The sequence below is a fragment of the Bacillus rossius genome (assembly GCF_032445375.1).
Source record: "Bacillus rossius redtenbacheri isolate Brsri chromosome 4 unlocalized genomic scaffold, Brsri_v3 Brsri_v3_scf4_2, whole genome shotgun sequence".
In the NCBI taxonomy this organism is placed as follows: domain Eukaryota; kingdom Metazoa; phylum Arthropoda; class Insecta; order Phasmatodea; family Bacillidae; genus Bacillus; species Bacillus rossius.
Window position 1 is genome coordinate 47,686,406 of NW_026962011.1, and position 23,752 is coordinate 47,710,157.

The window sequence follows — 23,752 nt, forward strand, 5'->3', positions numbered from 1 at the left end:
AATGAATAGTGGGCTCTTCGACTAAGAATAAAATAAACAGGTGGTGATAGCGTTTCGCGTCATTGTTAGGTAACGTATAGTTGACGCGATATGTAGGCACCCACTGACTAGCCTTAGTTATCACGAGTATGAAGATTAGCAACTTCGGTGGTCTTGAGATTACAACTCTAATCTTGTACGACGACAAGAAAACACTTTTAAGTTGAGGAAATTCAGGGGTTACGGTTAAAAACTTCTGTCTTACGAAGAGGACACATTTATTCTGTAATGGTTTTTCAAATAGAAAAGATGACATCACCAAAAAAGCATATTCCCATTTTCTACGATATTATTTTCGTTAAACAAATTCTTCATGAACAATCAAACCAGAATCGAACAAAATCAATTGGATTTTCCAAATTCAGTTTTTTACTTGGTAATTTTTCGTTTCTAAAGCATCCAAAACTTGGTGTTTATAAATTAATATTATTTTTAAAACTGTGAAATATTGATTGGGAAAAATGTTATTTCGTAAAACAATTGGCTTTGGTAAAATAAAGTGTAAGAACAAACGTGAGCTGAATTTGGTGACCCAAATAGGCGGCCGCCTTAAATTGAATGACTTGAGAATAATCATTTTAAAGTGCTAATGATTTGTTGTAGCACAATTATTTATTATTAATATAAATATTAGTAATTAATAAAACTGTAATAAATCTCAATTGGGATAGCCCTTACGAACCCAGTTATCCCCATATTATAAATCGTAACGATATATAGATATTCAAGTTTATATTTTATCATTTCCGTAACGATAAATCATCGCCAAGTTAATATGGAAATGCCAAACTAATTATTATTAGAGACCTGCAAAATTCTCGGATTCATTCGGTGATAGGCTAGAATTCAAACACATATACCTCTTAGATAATTTTGCTATTGGCTTACTGTTCATCTGGACGAATCTCAAACAGTTATAAACTCTCAACCAAAGAAGGATCGAATCACAGACAAACCAGCTGAGACGTCTTACAAGTCGGCAGCCAATGAACTTGCGTTATTTTCCCGAGTGTACAGGGGTATGTGCAGTCTATCCTGACGGCCATCGAAACCGCGAATTTTTCAGGTCTCTAATTATTATATCTGATGTTGGCTACAAAAATTTAAATGTTCTCTTACTTTGACTTACACTCAAATACTGATAGCATGATCACAATGTTATAAAGATATATCACAATCGTACAGTCAACCTAAATTATATTTTTGTGACAGTTGAATCTCTCTCTTACTTTTTACTGTTCTGCGTGTTTCAACCTACAAGTAAATAAACTCTTGATTTACTTTAATGACACCTACAAATTGTTCCCATTTTACAGCCGAGGCAGGATGAGTATGTACCTGGATCTGACAAGCCTGGAACAGACTGTCCGACCAAAGGGAGGGTATTTCCTATCAGCCTCAGATTTTTTTTTTGGATTGGAGTTAAGGTGTAGAACCTTTTTTCCGCGATGGAATGAAGATTGAATAATATGCGTGGGTCAAATCCTTAAGCAGATGAGTGTTACCTCACAATGAACTCACGGATGGTTTAAGAGTAGGCTACGTACCGTGACGTCAGAACCTTAGAATAAAACTGGTCATGACTAGCGGACTCGAAAATCTTCCCTGTGTAAGACTTGCACTCGGGCAAAACGTACTGTCTTGCTTCTGAACGGACAGCTTAAGAGCGAAGAAAATAGAACAACAGCCTGCACTATCAGCCAAGGACAAACTTTTTTTGCTGTCGCAAGAAATGGCGACATGTAAAGGCGAGAACTCATTGGAAACACTCCGTACCCCGCGCAAGCCTGAAAACTTCTCTTTCCAAAATATTCACAAAAGGAGAATGAGTCCTCTGTTATGTAACCATCCATGCTACCGTCAAATCGGCAAATAAAACATAAACTCAATATTCGTTGCACCAGCACAGAGGTTTGCGATTTTTATGAATTCACAAATTGTGATTATCATTTGAAACATATAACGTTCCTCGATTATACTTGAGATACTTTATGCATTGCTACTTAATTTTTTCTCATCAACTACCCAATATAATAACAAAATGGTTATCAAAATTTCAAGTACTTACACTAATTAAAAGTTACAGTATGTGTTACACTTGAAAACTATAGATTTTAAAAATTTTCTTAACTAGTGTATTTTTGTAATTGGTATATGGTAGCTCTACAATGCCTATTTATGATTTACATAAAGAGTTTGTAATTCTACGAAATAAAATGGTCTGAAATATTATTCTTATATTTGTGGCCTTTTTGTAATGTTGTTTTCACAAAATAACATTTTTTTTATAATATTTATTTTCTAAACACGTAGTAGCTGTACACGGATAACCATAACTCTGTAGCAATTGATACATTTGATAGCCCCTGTCACTAGCACTTTAGAGTATCTAAAAGTCGATTTAAATGGACTATAATCTGAAGAAGGGACCAGATAACAGACCATCATAGGTAGTGTTTGATTACATACATGTCATCATGTATATATTAGCTTTTCATATTCATTTTTTGTCATTTGTTTGAAACGTGACAAATTATTTATTTCTTTGCGTCTTTCATTGACATTTGTTTGACATATAAGTGAATTTACTTAGTCACTTAATATTCTCTCGTTGATCTGGTTTGTTTGTTTTTATAAGAAGGTTTACTTTTTAAAACATCTGTTAGATTGTCTCAATATTAATATATTATAATATTAATAATTAATAATACTAATAATTAATAATACTAATAATATTATCTTTGAAAGATTTGTGCAATGGGAGTGCATGACTTTTTTTCGTTCTGTAAGTCCATTTTCTTTGTTTTTCTTTGTTTGTTGACCATATTCCTGTTATGGAATATTATGTAGTGTTTATATCCTGTTGGCAACAGCAATTTTTTGCTTAATTTGTGTTTTTGTCTTTTGTGTTTTTGTAGTTTTCTTCTACAGACATACATGTGCTTTAGCAATGGCGTATGCCAAAAAGCTTACATCAAGTCAATACTAATAATAATTATAATAATACTTATAATACTACTATTATAATACTAATATAACTACACCCGTGACTAGCCGGGCCCCTTAAGGAGGTGATGATGATTACGAGAGTAGAACCCCAGATAGGCTGCGGTAGTGGAAACCTCGACGCACTTGTCATGACAGGGTGATTCTGCAATGGATTCTCGTCGTCTTCCGCACCACAGAGGTGAAAGGACTGTACAACGCCCGTCCTGAATCCGGGAAGAGTTTAAATCTTGACCTGCTTGAGAATCGAACCCGGGACCCACAGCTCATCAGCCAGAATCCAATTTAAAAACAAATATATTAATTGGTTGTCTATGAAAATAGGACAACACTACGTCATTTACAACAACTTCCTAAGAAAAAGGTTTTCATTATTTTCCCCCCCCCCCCCAAGAGAACTTAACTCTGCCCACTGTGCCAACGCTGAACGAACACGTGATAAACAACCAACCATAACTCTGTCACGGTCACCAACTGCAACATGAACTGTCCCGTCCTTTACGTCGTTGCATTAAAAGTGAAACGATATACGTTGTAGATTAAAAAGCAATTTTTTTTTCTTTGCAGTCTGTTGTAACTTTTGCGCAGGCGGGCTTGCTTGGATACTGTTACCGTGACCGTTAGTGTAAACTGTACCTGTGTGTATCGCATGACTTATAAATAGAGACCTGTAAAATTTGCGATTTCAAATCCCTAAAGGATAGACTTCATGATCCTCTATGCACTTGTGCAAATTGCATCTGCTGATTGGTTACCGACTCGTAACACCTGTTGACTGGAATGATCGTGATTCGCTAATTCTTCTGTTAAAGATTTTTCATTGGCCCTGAGTCCTTCAGATAAACTGTGGCCCATTCACTGAAACAAAATAATGTCTAAAGTATTTGGACTATATCCTATCGCGAAATGAATCCGCGAATTTTACAGGTCTCTACTTATAAGTATTAAAATGAATGTTACTTGCGTTGGACTTATATTTTCCACCCTACCATCAGGGTATGAAAAAATTTCTTGGAGCCTAGATGCCCGGGACAGTATTTGAAAATTATTTAGAAGTTAGTTTACCACATTAATACTAGAATGTATTATTTCGCCGCTTAAAACGCAGATAGAGAAATATGTGCGATGTTAAAGGTAATTGAGTGAAAAAATTTTGATACAGGTCTTTGCAGTGTTCACTGCATGTCGTTAGATAATTCAGCCATTTGACACTGCGTAGGGCTACAACACAGAATTAACTGCTTAACTTTCTAGAATCTTAAAAATAACACAACAGTGCTCGGAATTTATTCTGTTCGTCAAAAACTATATTAATGAAAGGAAAAAGTCCTTATTTTCTGAATGGTTCTTAGCATTACACAAATTTATTAGTATGTATTCTGTACTTAAAAGTTTTGTGTGCTATTTTTGTGATTAATGAGAGTCTAATCGTGGTGTAAAGCCACACATTTATCTCCTGTTATATTTTTGTACCATACAGGAAAAAATATGAAGTGGTAGGCCTAATAAATAAATAACTGTGTATTGAGAGTACATTGAGCTATGTCGAAGTCGGGAGCTATAGATGGAGCCCAGATTTTACAGCATTATAAAAAAGCAAGTTTCGTCCTTAAAATTGAGGATATCGTATTTATCGTCCATAAAAATTTAGGCTATCGTATTTATCGTCAATATAAACTAAAACCACATGAAAACCCAGAGAAAACAAGAGCGTTAGTTTTGGCATTGAGTTGCGACTCTTTGTCTTCCTCGCTTCGTACTGACGGTTCGCTGCCGGCAGTATATCGTTTAGATAGCTCTGATGTAATTCCACACAAAAATCTCCTCAGACCATGCCTTATTCAAAATACGCATATTTTTTAGAAAGGAAACACTATCCGCGGATATGATACATTTTATGGACGAACGATGAGAATAAAGTATGTTTGTATGAACCAAAAAATATATAGCTAGTCGGTTAATATAAATACGTTTATTTGATTGGTTGTTGGTACCATGTCTACTGTTATTTAAAAAAAAGGGATGTTGTCTGTAAAGTCGTTTTACGGACGATAATTTTACGTGATAATGTTATAAGAAAACATTGATGAAAATTTGCATACTTTTTAATTTTCAAATATTATTTACAGTTTTTACAAATTTAATTTAAATAATTTGTTTAAATATAATCACGAACAATTAGTTAAAAAGCCCGCCTTAACCTGTTGGATATTATAGAAGTTTTTCTCGCACGGTGGTTGGCCGGTTCTTGCACGCTCGGCTCAGGCGGAACGTAACAATTTTTCGTGCGTGCAGCGGCGTTCATCGATTTATAAGACGTTATCACGTCAAAAAAATATGTTTGTTGTTAACTATGGTTCTTAATGCTACGCATGCGGATTATTCTGCAACCGTTACTTAAGTTTTGTTACTGCTTTACTGTAAACATATTACAGAACTATTTTGCTGTTCTTTTATTGCTCATTTTTTAAAGAATAAATATGACCATTGATTCGTTTTCTATTCACACTTAAAAATGAGGGATTTCCACTCCCCTATTTTTGCACGTGTTTGTATAAGGTACAATAAACAGGAATTTCACTATAAGCACATATTTAGTTCTCACATTTTTATTTGTAATAAAAATAAATATTTTGTAGTAGTCATCCATGTATGTGGATAGAGTATTATTTGGATGTTTCCATAAATACATTCTTGAGAAGTAGCGATGCGAGCAGAAATCATCACCAGTCCAGCGCGAACGGTGGTTTGTCGTTGGTCTTAACGAAATACACTCCAAAAGTCCTGAAAACAAAAACCAGTTGTAGATTTAAGACAAAATGAATTATAAGTTAGAACACTTAAGTCTCATTACCATGCTTTAAGTGTCATTCACTTGTTCCCATGCTAAAAAAAATATTAACAAGTAAAATTGTCTACGTTATCAAACTTCGAACCCTTTGCTCTTGCGTTTGATTGTATTCAAAGTTGCTGTGATTCGCGTGATAAAAAAAAAAGGCGTGCACTTGAAATAAACTCAATCCAGTCACGAAACACAGACGATGATAATGCGTTTCAACATACATTTAGTCTCGAAATATTTTAGCAAAAATATATAATATTTATGCCCCTAGATGTTTACTAAAAATCTCATGCATGATGAATGAATTCGCGAATTTTTCCGGTCTCTATAGCATCGCGTCCAAAGAAGCCTGACTTGCACTAGGTGTTAGAGGCAGTTGGAGGCAGTTAGAGGCAGTTAAAGGCAGTTAGAGGCAGTCGGAGGCAGTCGGAGGCAGTTAGAGGCAGTTAGAGGCAGTTGGAGGCAGTTGGAGGCAGTCAGAGGCAGTTAAAGGCAGTTAGAGGCAGTCGGAGGCAGTCGGAGGCAGTTAGAGGCAGTTAGAGGCAGTTGGAGGCAGTTAGAGGCAGTTAGAGGCAGTCAGAGGCTGTCAGAGGCAGTTGGAGGCAGTTGGAGGCAGTCAGAGGCAGTAAGAGGCAGTTCGAGGCAGTCAGAGGCAGTTGGAGGCAGTCAGAGGCAGTTAGAGGCAGTTGGAAGCAGTTAGAGGCAGTTGGAAGCAGTTAGAGGCTGTTAGAGGCAGTCAGAGGCAGTCAGAGGCAGTCAGAGGCAGTTAGAGGCACTCACCCGGGCCGGCAGGGTTCGCCCATGGGCACGCGCTGCTTCCTGTTGGCCTCTGTGTCGGGGCACCAGCCCGCCGCGTGCTGGTAGTAGCCGGGGCAGGGGGCGCCCCAGAAGCCCGCCGACCGCACCGACTCGGCGAAGTAGAGCGGCGCGTGCATGTGGCTGCACAGAGGCACGTCTGCGCATCGCGAGGCCTGTCTGGGTGCCGTGTGCGGGCGAGACAACCAATTATGAGTTTAAAAAAAAATTGATTGTCTGTAAAGTCGGTTTACGGACGATAGTTTAACGTGACAACGTCATAACAATACATTGATGAAATGATTGCATACTTTTATGAATAAAATGAAATCATTTTTAATGAATTATCTCTATTTTGTATTGATACAAAGAAGGAGTGAAATGAAATCTACAATTTAATTGATAAATTTACTTTTATTTGCACTCATTAATTCAAATAAGTTTATTACATTAACGAAGAGATTATTTTAACCAAAACTTTTATACATGATTGCTATTTAACTTCTTCCAATCTGTGTTATTCTGTTAAGGATAGGACGATGATAGGAAAAGTAGGAAACGAATGGGAGTGTTTCAAGTTTAATGTGCCTCGAAAAAGTCAATTCGATGGTTGTTCCACTCGAGTGAAAGAGAGATAGATGCGGAGCAAGCGTACAATGAGCGTAACGGGACAATGATCGTACGGATAAATGAGCGTAACGGGACAATGAGTCATCCTTTTTCGTGCGTGCAGCTGACGTTCATCGATTTATTAGACGTCACGTCAAAAAATTTTTAAGTGGATGAATAAACGAATTAATAAAGTAAAGATTTCTGAACGAGTTAAGGCATTTTTGAGAGAATGACGAATTATTGAAATAATTAATGAATGAACGAAGTTATGAACCAAAAAATATTTTAGTGAATTAAGGAATGTATGAATAAACGAATTAATTAAGTAACGGGTTATGAACAAAAGAAAGAATGAACAAATACAATTACAAAACGAATTAAGATATTTGAGTGAATGAAGAATTAATAAACTTATTATTAATTAAAGAATATCAATCGAAGAAGAAAGGAACGAAAATAAACTAATAAACTAATTAAAAACGAATTAATGTATTTGAGTGAATGAAGAATGAATGAAGGATGATTGAACGAATGAATGAATTAACTAATGACAAAGACAGAACGAACGAATGAATAATATAATGAATTGAAAACCTTGGTGCAGTAGCGGCTTGAAGCTCGGCTTCACAGCAACCATTCCATTCCCTTGTCATTATTTTTTTTTTGAATCTAGGATAATTTCTTCGGATGTTCCCCTCTAAAAGCATTGCATTTTGTGTTCAGAAGAAAATTACTGTCGGTAGATCTATTTAACTGCCGTTTGTGAATTTTATTACTAATATTCACAATTAAAAATCTTCCCCGGGGTACATTGCGGTAACTGACAATAAGTTTATTTTACAAGGTTTCATAGCTGGTAAAACAAAACAAAATTTCTTCTATAACCTCATTTTTTAAATATGGTATTTAAAAAAAATCTACCATTAGCAAATTTAACAATGTGGATTATCTTGAAACTAGAAACCTAGAAGTTGAAACATAGGAAACTTAACTAAAATGCTTGTCTCGAGCTCTATGGGGGAGGAGAGGATATTATTTTGACAAGGGTAGAAGACAAATAATGCGGTTTTTACAGTCGGCCAACCAACGGCAGCGAATTATAGCGGCGAGTGCAGAAAATACGCGTGATTCGTGTCCAGAAATTTAGTTGAAATCAATTATTTGCATGCATTATTACGCTCGGCATTATTTTCGTTTCCCGAGTTTCGTATTGTAAGTGTATTTGAAACACGAGAACACGTGTATTTATTTGCTCGTTAGCGAGGTTTGATGTTACACATCTCTCGCGAGTACTGAAAGATTCGCTCACATGTTTTCTTTGTTGTTGTTTTTGTGAAATATGTTTACTATGAAATAGTTTGACGTGTAATAGGATTTTTGTTGACAAATCCGTACTATTCCAAATTTTCGCTTATCCGACTAAATGCCGGGGGGGTTTACGTTGCACAAGCTAAACATTCTACTGTATTGACACAATCGGGGACGCACCACAACGCCGAAATACCACAACGCCGAACGTACAATAACGCCGAAAACCATAACGTCGAAATGCCAAATTGACCACAACACCGACAGCTAGAAAACTGCGCTGTACCACAACGCCGAATTACCACAACGCCGAAATACATTAACCCCGAAAAATGTCATTGCAGGACTGCCACAAAGGTTAGGTTAGGTAAGGTTAGGTTATGTTAGGCTAGGTTAGTCTAGCCTAGGTTAGGCTAGCCTAGGTTAGGTTGTGGTATTTTGGCGTTAAGATACATTTAAGAAACACACTCAAATTCATTCAGTTGTTTTTCATTTTGCCCCTCCCCGCAGCAACATTTTTCGGCGTTACTGTATTTCTGCGTTGTGGTACACAGCAGTTTTCTAGCTGTCGGCGTTGCGGTCAATTTGGCATTCGGTGTTATGGTATTCGGCGTTATTGTACGTTCGGCGTTGTGGTATTTCGGCGTTGTGGTAACGACCCGACACAATCGACCGAGTACATGGTCGAAGCACGAGGATGAAGGAGGGGGTTGGTGGGGAGGGAACTCACTGCTGTGATTGGCGCAGGCCGGCTGCAGACTGCCGCCGTTCACGTAGAAGTCGGCGTGTCCCGTCGGCTCGATCTTGCCGAACACGCCCACATTGGTGTGGATCACGTCCACGAAGTCCGCGTCCGACTTGTCCAGCTTCCACGTGTTCTTCAGAGTCGCGAAGAAGGGCAGCGCCGGGTCCAGTCCTGCCACCACCACCACGACATAACTTAGAAAGTCACAACTTAGAACTGTCATAACTTAGAAAATTTGGAAAATCCACGTAACTTAGAAACGCAACTTAGAAAGATCATAACTTAGAAACACGCAACTTAGAAACACACAACGCAAAACCACACAACTTAGAAACGTCATAACTTAGAAACACGCAACGCAGAACCACACTACTTAGAAACGTCATAACTTAGAAATTCATAACTTAGAAATTGATAACTTATATCCATCACAACTTAGAAACACACAACTTAGAACTGCCATAACTTAGAAAGTCAAACTTAGAACCATCTCAACTTATAAACACGCGACTTAGAACTGCCATAACTTAGAAACACGTAACTTAGAAACACGCGACGCAGAACCACACAATTTAGAAATGTCATAATTTAGAAACACACAACTTAGAAACACGTAACTTAGAAAGCGCAACGCAGAACCACACGACTTAGAAATGTCATAACTTAGAAGCTTCTATCTCGTGTGTTTCTGAGCAGTGACGGCAGCTGCTCACCGGTGACGCGGCCGAAGGGCCGGCCCAGCGCGTCGCGCGCGCCGTTGCTGGCGAAGGCGGCCACGTGGGCGCCCAGGCTGAAGCCCACGGCGTGCACCGCGGCCAGCTGGAAGCCTGGAGTGCTGCGGCGCAGCGCCAGCAGAGTCTCTGCCAGGCAGCGGCCGGCCACCCAGGTGTGCAGCACCGCCGAGGCGTAGCACGGGAAGTTGGACAGCTCGCCCCAGTCCACGGCCAGCACGTTGCAGCCGCCCTGCGCCAGGTAGGCTGCCGCCCGACACAACACCAGTCTCCTCCATACTCCACCTCGCCCGGACATTCACACCCCCCGCCCACCTAATATAGCTTTCCGGTACAAACAACGTGATAAAATAAAATAAAGTCTATAGTTTAAAACGGGTCGTTACCACAACGCCGAAATACAATGCTGAACGTACAATAACGCCGAAAACCATAACGCTGAAATGCCAAATTTACCGCAACGCCAACAGCTAGAAAACTTCTCTGTACCACAACGCCGAAATACAGTAACGCCGAAAAATGTTGCTTTGAGGAGGCGGGGGAGGGGGGGGGGCACAGGAGCAAAATTAAAAACAACTGAATGAATTTGTGTGTTAAACTTAACCTAACCTAACCTTTGTGGCAGTCCTGCAATGACTTTTTCGGGGTTAATGTATTTCGGCGTTGTGGTACTCAACAGTTTTCTAGCTCTCGGCGTTGTGGTCAATTTGGCATTTCAGCGTTATGGTTTTCGGCGTTATTGTACGTTCGGCGTTGTGGTGCGTCCCCGTTTAAAACAATTATGCTTGAATGACACATCAATTAAAATACAAAATTGTGAAATAAATACCTGTAAGATATGCTCACTATCATCTCGGAAAACGTATTAAATATATGCCAAAAAAAGGGGGGGGGGGTTTTGGCTTCTAGGTTGTAGTGGCGTCGAAGACGCCAGACAATGGTCACGAAAGCCTGCGATCTTTACTAAATGCAAAATATTATACAAAGTTACAGTATCTTGGCAGCTGGTTTACAAAGGAATCTTTGGTAAAAGTGCAGACATTTTTTTTCTGTGTAACGTTTCTTAGACGTAGAAGTGGTTCATTGCTGACCGCGCAATAAACCACACGTGGCCTCAATATTCGAAGGATAGTTTTGCCAATTGAGCTGATGCGGAGTCCCGCTAATCCATAGAGACCTGAAAAATTCGCGGGTTCATTTCGTGTTATGCTAAAATTCAAATAATTATACCTTAGTGCTGCTTCTGCCATTGGTCCACTGTCAATCTGGAGGTCTGAGAGCCAATTAGAGACCCTCACTCATAGAATTGTCGAATCACAGGCCACCCAGTCGAGACGACTCACAAGTCAGCAGCCAATGAACAGTTGGCATTTGCCCGAGTGTGTAGAGGATATTGGAGTCGATCCTGGAGATCAATGAACCCACGAATTTTTCCTGTCTCTACTAATCCAACACCTGTTCGGATTAACATATTTTCGGATTGGCCGAACAATTTCCGTGATGAAACTGCGTTGACCAAAATGCATCTCAACGAGCGTCTAGCTGTCATGTAACACAGCCTTTGACATTTATAAAAGCACTAAATCACATGTTGTTACTTGGGTCAATGCATTAACAACAATTTTTAAAATACTAAAAAAAAATTAATATTTATTTACAATCTAAAGTTGTTCGGATTAGCCAGATTTTCAGATTATCACACTCCACTGTATTTTCAAAATTGTGCGCAGTTGGTGCGTAGCTGAAGTTACTAAAATCTCTCAGCCCATATTTCACGTCAATAATTTTGCCCAGACCATCCATTAACAGGACACAGATTCTACATCAAAATGCGAGTTCACATTTAATATTTTTTTAACAAAAATCTGTGCCTGTTGGAATTACTTACGCGGTAAAAAACTTACGCGGTACTGCTTTCATTGGCTAAATTACATAGTTCTGCTGGAGAATCGTTAGCCAATGAACGAAAGACAAGAATTGGCGTATGAATAGGGGCATGCAGATTTCGCGAAAAGATTTCTAGACTAGATGAAAGTCAAAACACTGTAGCACCGTCTGTGTTTCGTGATTGGGTGAGTTTCTCCCAGGTACATATCGATTGTTACAACACCAATCACAGTGATTCAGTGCGGAAGCAAACGCGTCCTGAGTGGCTCGGTCAGATAAGGCAACGATTTCTCTCGCAGGCGGCCGCCAATCACAAGGAAGAAACCACAGGAGCGGGTATACCTTGTTGCAGTCTAATAAGTATGGGCAGGCATTTTTCGCGGATAAATCTGAGCGCCTATTAGACTGCAACAAAGTATATACCCGTACCAGTGGTTTCTTCCTCGTGATTGGCGGCCGTCTGCGAGAGAAGCCATTGCCTTATTTGACCGGGCCAATCAGGACTTGTTTGCTTCCGCACTGACTCACTGCGATTGGTGTTGTAAAAATCTACATTGACCTGAAAGAACACTCACCCATTTGAGAAACACAGATGATGCTACAGTGTTTTAACTTTCAGCTAGTCTCGGAATCTTTTAGCGAAAAATGCCTGCCCCTACGTACGAACATTTCTCGTCCGTAGGACGATGACGTCGTGCAGTGGAATCAGTTGGACGGAATGAGCCTCACCGTCCCGTATGGCCGCCGTGACGTTGTAGTCGACGTCGCCGGTGTAGCCGTGCACGATGACCTTGGTGGGGACCCCCGGGTCGAAGTGCTCCGGAGGCCGGGGGTCCTTGGGGTCGAGCCGGTAGCGGTGGTCCCTGCCGGCAACACAGGCGGCGGTCTACTTCAATCGAATCGATTAAATGCTTGAATTGTAGCGAAACAAATCAAAGGATAGGACTGAAATGTGTGGAACTTATATCTAGAGGCACGGAATTTTCGCGCATTCATTTAGTCGCAAGCTAGAATGCAAACCTCCACACTGTCGCACTGTGTTCATGACTGGACCGCAGTTATCTGGACACGCCCCTCTACGACCGTGAGCCAACGATGTCCAGCTAGGAGAGAAGTAAGCGAATCAGGTAGTGCCCAATAACAAGGATAAAAATGTTCTCGCTAAGAATTCAACCAATGGGAAAGTAAACATGGGTCGAGCACACCTATAACTTTGAATTCTATCCTGAGGCCAGAGGAAACCGCGAAATATCCGGGACTCTAATGATATCTACTTGAACATATTAATGTGTAGAGACCTGCAAAATTCGCTGATTCATTCGGTGATAGGCTAGAATTCAAACACATGTACCTCTTAGATAATTTTTTTTCTATTGGCTTACTGTTCATCCGGACGAATCTCAACCAGTTACCAACCCTCAACCGAAGAAGGATCGAATCACAGACAAACCAGCTGAGACGACTTACAAGTCGGCAGGCAATGAACTTGCGCTATTTGCCCGAGTGTACAGGAGTATGTGCAGTCCATCCTGAAGGCCATCGAAACCACGAATTTTGCAGGTCTCTATTAATGTGAAATAACCGAAATAATCTTAAAGGATACAAATGTAAATTACTTAAATCCACTTAGGCCTATACCGAAATGAGCCGTAAAATAATACAACAAATAAAATCCCTTAATACAATACAAATTGAAATTTTTGTACCCAAATGTAATTAAATTAATATAATGAAGTAAATTTACATGAAACAGCATCAAAAGAACCCATTTATAAGGAAATAACTGTATTTTATTATAATATAATTTCAATGATTAAATGCTTGAATTGTAACGAAATAAATCAAAGGAAAGAACTGAAATGTGTAGTGATGTTTCCTAACTGTACATTTCAAAGTGAATAACCGAAATAATCTTAAACGATACAAATGGAAATGAAATAAATCCACACATACGGAACTGAGTCGGAAACCTAAAACATCAAACAAAATCACTCGATAGAAAAGAAATAAAATGATTTGTACCCAAACAGACAACAGGTTTAAAGGTTGTGTCGAGTATGCTACACCTGTACCCTATTCGTATTCCTAGTGCCCGATAGGACACGGCCAGTCCCTTATTTTGTTTTTAGGGAGCAGATTTTTACGATCTCCTGTCAAAATTCCGCGCATGCGCGGTGCCACCCTAATAGCCTACTGGCATCAAAGTTATCACGTATATAAATTTAATAGCTATGAGGCGTGTCCGGAAAGTAAGTACCGTTTGGTCATTAAAAAATTATGTCATGAAGAAAAAAATGGTTTATTGAAAGTTTTAGTTTACTATATATCTATATCACATTTTCACATAGTCACATTCAATTCCATGTACTTTACGTACAGCTCTACCAGATTATTTAACTTCGCCGTCTGGGAATGGAATGGACACCTCAGCCATAGGCATCACGGACTTCGAATACGCAATGCGTGTAGCGTAAGTACAGGCGCACAGTAAACATCTCCGGAAAAAGTTCAAACCATTTCCGTACTCGAGTCGGAAAATGATGGCTACTTTTTATTGGGACGAAACGGGCTTCACTTTGGTTGATTAAATGAAACGTGAATCAGCAATTACAGCAAAATGTACAAAATTACGGTTGTAAACTGTTTTAATTTCCAGGTGGCAAACTTCTATGCAGAATGGTGTCATATACTGGTTTACTGGTAGAGTGTTGCGAACTGTGTTTGAAACTGAATGGAAACTCTGTGAAAATGTGATTTAGATATGCAGCAAACTAAAACTTTCAATAAAACCTTTATTTCCATGAGTTAATTTTTTTAATGACCAAACGGTACTTATTTTTAGGACACGAGTCGTACATTGTAAAAGAAATAACAGCCCCATTACATTTTTAAATTAATTTTCAACAAAAACCTGTTATTTCCATTCCATACCACACACAAAACATTTTTCAAATTTTTTATATATAAATCTCGACACACTTGTCAACACAAGTGCCTCAAGACAAAAGCCTGTAATATAAGTGACATCTTCAGCGAATCACATAATTATATATAGCTGGAGATACGATTTAATTTAACAACTGGGAAATACACAGTGAATGAAACGTCCAGCGATTAAATTTTTTATATTTAACACACAATATTTTTTTCTTATAATATTTTTGATCACTATGTATATATATATATATATATATATATATATATATATATATATATATATAGTTAGCATTCAAAGTGGATATATCATCACGGATTAAATACGTTAAAGGTATTTTTTTTTAATTTCTAGCTTACCAACCGCAGCTTTACTCGTGGAAATTTCAAGAATGAGCAAATATTGTAAGAAAAGTTTGTGATTTATTACACCCATCCTTAGGAGAAGATACAGCAAAATGCATTGTAATTTCTATGGAAAGTTTCATTAATGATTAAATGATTCCTGTTTATGATTACACATTAACAAAAAAAAATATGGGAAACGGATGTTTCTTTATTTAAGACTTTTTGTCGGTTTGTCTGTCCGTAAGATTGTTTCTTTGTCGGTTTGTCTGTCCATCAGTTTGTTTCTTTGTCGGTTTGTCTGTGTTTGTTTCTTTGTCGGTTCGTCTGTCCGTCAGTTTGTTTCTTTGTCGGTTTGTCTGTCCGTCAGTTTGATTCTTTGTCGGTTTGTCTGTCCGTCAATTTGTTTCTTTGTCGGTTAGTCTGTCCGTCAGATTGTTTCTTTGTCAGTTCGTCTGTCCGTCACTTTGTTTCTTTGTCGGTTAGTCTGTCCTTCAGTTTGTTTCTTTGTCGGTTAGTCTGTCCGTCAGTTTGTTTCTTTGTCGGTTAGTCTGTCCGTCAGTCTGTTACTTTGTCGGTTAGACTGTCTGTCAGTTTGTTTCTTTGTCGGTTTGTCTGTCCGTCAGTTTGTTTCTTTGACGCTTTAAAAAAAATTCGTTGTTTGTAAAGTCGGTTTACGGACGATAGTTAAACGTGACAACGTCATAACAAAACATTGATGAAATGATTGCATACTTTTATGAATAAAAAAGAATAATTTTTATTGAATTATAACTATTTTGTATGGATACAAAGAAGAAGTGAAATGAAATCTACAATTTAATTGATAAATTTACTTTTATTTGCACTCATTAATTCAAATATGTTTATTACTTTAACGAAGAGATTATTTTAACTATAACTTTTATACATGTTTGCTATTTAACTTCTTCCGATCTGTGTTATTCTGTTAAGGATAGGACGATGATAGGAAGAGTAGGAAACGAATGGGGAGTGTTTCAAGTTTAATGTGCCTCGAAAAAGTCAAATCGATGGTTGTTACAATCGAGCGGAAGAGAGATAGATGCGGCGCAAGCGTACACTGAGCTTAACGGGACAATGTGCGTAAAGGGACCCTTTTTCGTGCGTGCAGCCGGCGTTCATCGATTTATTAGACGTTGTTACGTCGAAATTACGTAGCGAGCGAAGGCTCTCGGTCTGTAGGCCCGCCCCTGGCCCTCGGCGAACGCCTCGCGGGGAGCTCCTGCGGGAACAGGTCCAGACAGTGGGAACCGGGTCCAGACAGTGGGAACCGGGTCCAGAAAGTGGGAACCGGGTCCAGACAGTGGGAACCGGGTCCAGACAGTGGGAACCGGGTCCGCGGGGACTGCCGGGAGGAGAGTTCGACACGGACGAGTCTCGGGCCGTTTCGTCACGACGGCAAGTGGGTCGAGATTTTGGGCACGCCGGCCCGACGACCCCGGTTCCGGGTCGCCGTTGCAACGCGAGAACCTTGACCCTCTTCTCCGGTTATTTTTTTTTTTTCGACGTGATAACGTCTTATAAATCGATGAACGCCGGCTACACGCACGAAAAAAAAGCATGACTCACTGTCACGTTCCGCCTGAGCCGAGCGTGCAAGAACCGGAACAACCACCGTGCGAGAAAGCCCTTCTATAATATCAAACAGGTTAAGGCGGGCTTTTTAAAAGCTGCAATTTTAAAAAATTTGATTTATTTGTCTAATTTCGTAACTTTAAATTAACAATTTATTGGCATTGATTTAATTTCAGTTTGTTTCTAAAACTAATTTTTCATGGTTTATATTTAAACAAATTATTTAAATTAAATTTGCAAAAACTGTAAATTATATTTGAAAATTAAAAAGCATGCAATTTTTCATCAATGTTTTCTTATGACGTTATCAAGTAAAATTATTGACCGTAAACCGACTTTGCAGACAACCCCCCCCCCCTTTTTTTTTGAAGTTACAGTCGACCCGAGCACAGACGAGAAGACCGCGCGCCGCTTCAGAGGCGATGAGCATCCCGCCTGTGACAGCAGGATGTCTCACCTGGTGAACAGGTAGGTGGTGACGGCGGCATGCTCGCACGGCTCGAACACCTGCAGCTTGCACGGGCCGATGTTCCAGTCCAGCCTCACTCCCTGGACCACCTGGCCGCGGGCGCTCTTCGAGGGCAGCGTCGCTGCAACACAGCCGAGATCCCCCCCTTGCTTGATCACGCTCCAGTGCGGGGGAGCTGAATAGTTGCCCCTTGGATGGGCAGCCCTTCAGGATTTTTCTGACAGTGGTGTTTTTGAAAGGTTGTCTGAATTGTTACCCCTTGGATTGGTAGCCCTTCAGGATTTTTCTGACAGTAGTGTTTTTGAAAGGTTGTCTGAATTGTTACCCCTTGGATGGGTAGCCCTTCAGGATTTTTCTGACAGTGGTGTTTTTGAAAGGTTGTCTGAATTGTTACCCCTTGGATGGGTAGCCCTTCAGGATTTTTCTGATAGTGGTGTTTTTGAAAGGTTGTCTGAATTGTTACCCCTTGGATGGGTAGCCCTTCAGGATTTTTCTGACAGTGGTGTTTTTGAAAGGTTGTCCATTGTTACCCCTTGGAAGGGCAGCCCATCACGATTTTTCTGACAGTGGTTTTTTTGAAAGGTTGTCTGAATTGTTACCCCTTGGATGGGTAGCCCTTCAGAATTTTTCTGACAGTGGTGTTTTTGAAAGGTTGTCTGAATTGTTACCCCTTGGATGGGTAGCCCTTCAGGATTTTTCTGACAGTGGTGTTTTTGAAAGGTTGTCTGAATTGTTACCCCTTGGATGGGTAGCCCTTCAGGATTTTTCTGACAGTGGTGTTTTTGAAAGGTTGTCCATTGTTACCCCTTGGATGGGTAGCCCTTCAGAATTTTTCTGACAGTGGTGTTTTTGAAAGGTTGTCTGAATTGTTACCCCTTGGATGGGTAGCCCTTCAGAATTTTTCTGACAGTGGTGTTTTTGAAAGGTTGTCTGAATTGTTACCCCTTGGATGGGTAGCCCTTCAGGATTTTTCTGACAGTGGTGTTTTTGAAAGGTTGTCTGAATTGTTACCCCTTGGATGGGTAGCCCTTCAGGATTTTTCTGACAGTGGTGTTTTTGAAAGGTTGTCCATTGTTACCCCTTGGATGGGTAGCCCTTCAGAATTTTTCTGACAGTGGTGTTTTTGAAAGGTTGTCTGAATTGTTACCCCTTGGATGGGTAGCCCTTCAGAATTTTTCTGACAGTGGTGTTTTTGAAAGGTTGTCTGAATTGTTACCCCTTGGATGGGTAGCCCTTCAGGATTTTTCTGACAGTGGTTTTTTTGAAAGGTTGTCTGAATTGTTACCCCTTGGATGGGTAGCCCTTCAGAATTTTTCTGACAGTGGTGTTTTTGAAAGGTTGTCCATTGTTACCCCTTTGAAGGGCAGCCCATCACGATTTTTCTGACAGTGGTGTTTTTGAAAGGTTGTCTGAATTGTTACCCCTTGGATGGGTAGCCCTTCAGGATTTTTCTGACAGTGGTGTTTTTGAAAGGTTGTCCATTGTTACCCCTTGGAAGGGCAGCCCATCACGATTTTTCTGACAGTGGTTTTTTTGAAAGGTTGTCTGAATTGTTACCCCTTGGATGGGTAGCCCTTCAGAATTTTTCTGACAGTGGTGTTTTTGAAAGGTTGTCTGAATTGTTACCCCTTGGATGGGTAGCCCTTCAGGATTTTTCTGACAGTGGTGTTTTTGAAAGGTTGTCCATTGTTACCCCTTGGAAGGGCAGCCCATCACGATTTTTCTGACAGTGGTTTTTTTGAAAGGTTGTCTGAATTGTTACCCCTTGGATGGGTAGCCCTTCAGAATTTTTCTGACAGTGGTGTTTTTGAAAGGTTGTCTGAATTGTTACCCCTTGGATGGGTAGCCCTTCAGGATTTTTCTGACAGTGGTGTTTTTGAAAGGTTGTCCATTGTTACCCCTTGGAAGGGCAGCCCATCACGATTTTTCTGACAGTGGTTTTTTTGAAAGGTTGTCTGAATTGTTACCCCTTGGATGGGTAGCCCTTCAGAATTTTTCTGACAGTGGTGTTTTTGAAAGGTTGTCTGAATTGTTACCCCTTGTAAGGTCAGCCCATCACGATTTTTCTGACAGTGGTGTTTTTGAAAGGTTGTCTGAATTTTTACCCCTTGGATGGGTAGCCCTTCAGGATTTTTCTGACAGTGGTGTTTTTGAAAGGTTGTCTGAATTGTTACCCCTTGGATGGGTAGCCCTTCAGGATTTTTCTGACAGTGGTGTTTTTGAAAGGTTGTCCATTGTTACCCCTTGGAAGGGCAGCCCATCACGATTTTTCTGACAGTGGTTTTTTTGAAAGGTTGTCTGAATTGTTACCCCTTGGATGGGTAGCCCTTTAGAATTTTTCTGACAGGGCTATCGTAATCCCGCTTTGAGGGTATTCTCATTGGCTACACATGAAGCTAAGAGCACAATGAAGCTACGAGTTTGCGATTACGCAGCGTTTTTTATGTCACAGAAATTCAAGAATTATGTAGTATACATCCAAAAAGAAAGTGCAGAAAGCAAACTTAAATAAACATTTACAGAACAACGCATCTGAACATTGCAGTATTTCCTCAACGAATAAAGCCACACGAAACAATAAAACAAGACATAAATGACACCAAATCGAGTAATATAATAGACCAGTGAAGAAAGAAATATAAATAGGAACAAAATTTTGGTTACGCTGAATTTAGCGATTCTTTGAAGGGGTTCGATATATCGGATGTATTTTAACTCGTGACACATTTTATAGCTACAGATGTCTCTTGACGAAAGAACAATAAATATAAATACTACATTACGTAAATTGATAATTAAGAAAGCTACATGGTCTTAAAATTACAAAATATAATTTTTTTGTGAAAATATTAAAAAATGCATTATTTAAAACAATAAGAAAAGCCTGCCAGGTATGCAAATAGAATCGCTGTATTGCAATACAACGTAGCTCAATGATTGTAATGGGTAGCAATACGAAACAAAACATGCTTGACACTAGTTCAAATTACTCGTCATAGCAGAGAATCTTTAAATGAAATGTTGGAAATGGTGTCTTGCAGATTCGATGTAACTTTGACGTATACTTGTCATGGATTGCGTAAACGATCTTATTCAAAAACAAATCACTATCCGGCTCTGTTTAACTTCATACAGTTTCTGATATTTGTATTGTAAGTTCATATTCATACTTATTTATCTTGACATATTTTACAATCACAATGACATATAAAACTATTTTATAATAAACCCATACTTTAAAATCCAAGTACAGTTATTTAAGATATTAATTTAAGACGCTGTGGTAAAGTATTTTTATTAATTTATAACTGAATCATAAAGAAATATTTAAACTTTAAAGCATGCTCCTATTAAAAAAAAGACACAAATATAGCTTCATAACCAAGGAACAGAATTTTCTTCAATACATGTAATATATAACTAAAAACATGTGTTAACAGGTATTAAATACTAAGAAAATTTTCAAACACTTGTTCACAAGTAAGAATTCTTTAAATAATTCCGAATTTCGTTCTTCTGAGGTAAAGAAATAAACCAATTTTATTCAACATTAAATTTAACATTTTGTGAAATTAAATACTTACCTATTTATACATAAATATATGTATTTGTGTGTATGTCTGTTTATAGTTATTTCCAAATATTTTAAGGACATTTTTGTGGTACTAAAATATAAACATATGCGCTGAAAAACAGATGAATTTTTACTTTTACCAGTTGAAACAATATTTCAATACAGACCCTGAAAAAATTTTTCGGTGAGACCAATATAATTTTGTAGTCTCATTAAAACTTTTTATTAGTGGCAGGAAAATTTTAGTGTATCTAGAAGGCCATTTCATAAACACTATAAATAATTTATTTATTTTAACGTTACCTTGACCCCAAAAACAATCGTTTGACAAAAGTATACATACATTCACACACATATTATACATATTATAGATGTGATACCTTTCGTAATTTTATACAAATTGTTTCCAGTCCGTTGCATAAAATGTAGAGCTGGAAAATTGGGAAAATTGGGGTCAAATTCGTTAATGAGCATAATCGGACCAACAAGGTAGGAATGGAGAAAAAGAAATTCACTGTAACTCCCTCAGTATGAAACATTTCAAATTCTTATTAATGTTTTTATACCTCTAAAGAGTAATAACAATAACGTTTCTTCAAAAATTTATTTTCGATAATGCTGATAGATGCAGCGACTAGAAAATATTCCAAACCTGTTGGTTGCATGGAAAACGAGAATGCGTTTGATCAATATTTTGTAAAAATAAAAAATATATATAATAATATATTTGTACTATATAATGTTCCAGAATTTTCTAGAATGTTCAATACGTTTCTGGAATATTTTTAAATAAATAGTAGGCCAAGATCAAAAGATTTCTCTCTCTTTCTCTCCGTCCTCCCAAGTGTGTATACTAGAGTGGAGACAGATGAGAGATGGTCGGATATCCATGACCTCTGGACCTCCATCGCAGACCCGCACGTGTGTGTGCAAAGTAGAGACCAGAAAAATTCGCGAATTCATTTCGCGATAGGTTAAAATACAAATATTTATATCTCAGTGCTGCCTCTGCCATTGGCTCACAACTCACCTGGCGACTCTTACGACAATGAGAAACACCCAACCAAAGCTGTATCGAATCACAGGCCGCTACGATGGGACACCTTTACAAGACAGCAGCCAAATGAAAGGGTGACATTTGACCGAGTGTACGTAGAACTATGGAGGTCATCCTACAGGTCATTGAACCCGCGAATTTTTCCTGTCCTTAGTGCTCAGTGTGTTCCCCAGTGTTAGAGACCGGAAAAATTCGCGGGTTCAATGACTTGGAGGATGAACTCCATAGTTCTACGTACACTCGGTCGAATGTGACCCACTGATTGGCTGCTGTCTTGTGAGACGTCCCAACGTAGCAGCCTGTGATTCGATACAGCTTTGGTTGGGTGTTTCTCATTGGCCCCAGAGTCATCCAGGTGAGTTGTGAGCCAATAGCAGAGGCAGCACTGAGGTATATCTATTTGTATTTTAGCCTATCGCGAAATGAATTCGCGAATTTTTCCTGTCTCTACCCAGTGTTTACGCAGGTGTCCCGCGGGCCCCCGACTGAACCAGCTCTCGTCTGGATTGCTGGGCGCTCGGCGCTCACCTGCGACGACGAGGACCGCCATAACCGCCGCCGACGGCATCGCCTTCCTCCCGGAAGAGGCGACCGGCTACTGGCCGCGGCCTCCAAGCTGAAGGCCCGAGTGTCCGCGCGCCCCCACCACACCACACCTCACCCCCTCCCTGCCGCGTGCGTGACCGGACTTCTGGGGCAGATCGGCGGCCCGAGGCGGGCGAGGAACCAGTGGGGTTCCCCGAGCCCGCGTTCCTGCATCTCCTCTCCTGATGTCAGTGTCGACGCTGCCGTTTGCCGACTGATGGCTAGAGACCGGAAAAATTCGCGGGTTCAATGACCTCCAGGATGGACTCCAAAAAATCCTCTAACACACTCGGGCAAATGCCAACTGTTCATTGGCTGCTGACTTGTGAGTCGTCTCGACTGGGTAACCTGTGATTCGACACTTCTACGAGCGAGGGGCCTCTAATTGGCCGCTCAGTCCTCCAGATTAACAGTGGACCGATGGCAGAAGCAGCACCAAGGTATAATTATTTGAATTTTAGCATAACACGAAATGAACCCGCGAATTTTTCAGGTCTCTACTGATGGCTGTCGTGACGGGCGCACCCCCCCCCCCCCCCACCAGGCTCTTCCAGACGGTCCTCTGCAGCTCTTGTTGCCGGGTGTGGCGGTCTAACTGCTCCTCCACGTGGCGGCCTGGTGACGTAGTTTCCACTTTCGGCCACCTCCTTGGCTGCGCTCAGGTGGCTCTCCAGTGTGACCGTGCGTTCTGTCACAACATCCATCCTGGCGAACTGCGAGCTGTTCTCCTGCACCTGGTCATTGATTTGTTTACTCTATCGAGCAGACTGTAGTTCTTGTTGCACCTGCTGCGGCGCGTTGTTGGTGTTCTTCCAAGCGTGTGTTTACCTTCTCCGTGTCTTCGGTAAGCGTCTCTAGCTCGCCGGCTGTCTCCCCCTTCAGATTGCTCACTTTGGTACTCATATCCGCCTTCAACTGGCTCATGTTGGTACTCATATCCGCCTTCAACCGGCCCTTACTGGTACTCAGGTTCGTGTTCGTCGTGCAAGCTGACACTCGTTGTAGCCTGTTCAGGTGAGACCACGCCCCTGGGCTGGGCAGTGCCGCTCGCGGGGTGGGGGAGGCAGTGATGCTGCAGGGGACTCGATGCTATCCCAGACTCACTGTCGAGGTGTCACTGTCAGCATGCCCTGCAACTCCCTCGTCAGTGCTGTCGGTGTCTAAGTGAGCTCTGTTCCTCGGGCTTTAGCCGGCGTTTAACTGGCGTGACATGATGTAGTGAAAAGT

General features: G+C 40.2%; 1 protein-coding gene across 1 annotated transcript; it reads right to left on the reverse strand.

Annotated features, from left to right (window-relative positions):
• Positions 1-3,512: 3,512 nt before the first annotated feature.
• Positions 3,513-22,521, reverse strand: LOC134541851 (putative endothelial lipase). Its single transcript, XM_063385549.1, has 8 exons — positions 22,469-22,521; positions 17,298-17,430; positions 12,695-12,828; positions 10,061-10,324; positions 9,333-9,518; positions 6,668-6,826; positions 5,736-5,829; positions 3,513-3,519 (listed from the first exon to the last, which is right to left on the reverse strand). Exons 1-8 carry the CDS (start codon positions 22,506-22,508, stop codon positions 3,513-3,515), a joined length of 1,017 nt encoding a protein of 338 aa, XP_063241619.1. The 5' UTR covers positions 22,509-22,521.
• Between the last annotated feature and the right edge of the window lie 1,231 nt (positions 22,522-23,752).

Excerpts from the sequence above, each read along its gene's own strand:
- LOC134541851 (XM_063385549.1), bottom strand. The coding sequence starts at position 22,508 with ATGCCGTCGGCGGCGGTTATGGCGGTCCTCGTCGTCGCAG. Across the intron at positions 17,431-22,468 it reads GGCGGTCCTCGTCGTCGCAG|CGACGCTGCCCTCGAAGAGC; the intron begins GTGAGCGCCGAG and ends GCTGTGTTGCAG. Across the intron at positions 5,830-6,667 it reads GGCGAACCCTGCCGGCCCGG|GACTTTTGGAGTGTATTTCG; the intron begins GTGAGTGCCTCT and ends TTTTGTTTTCAG.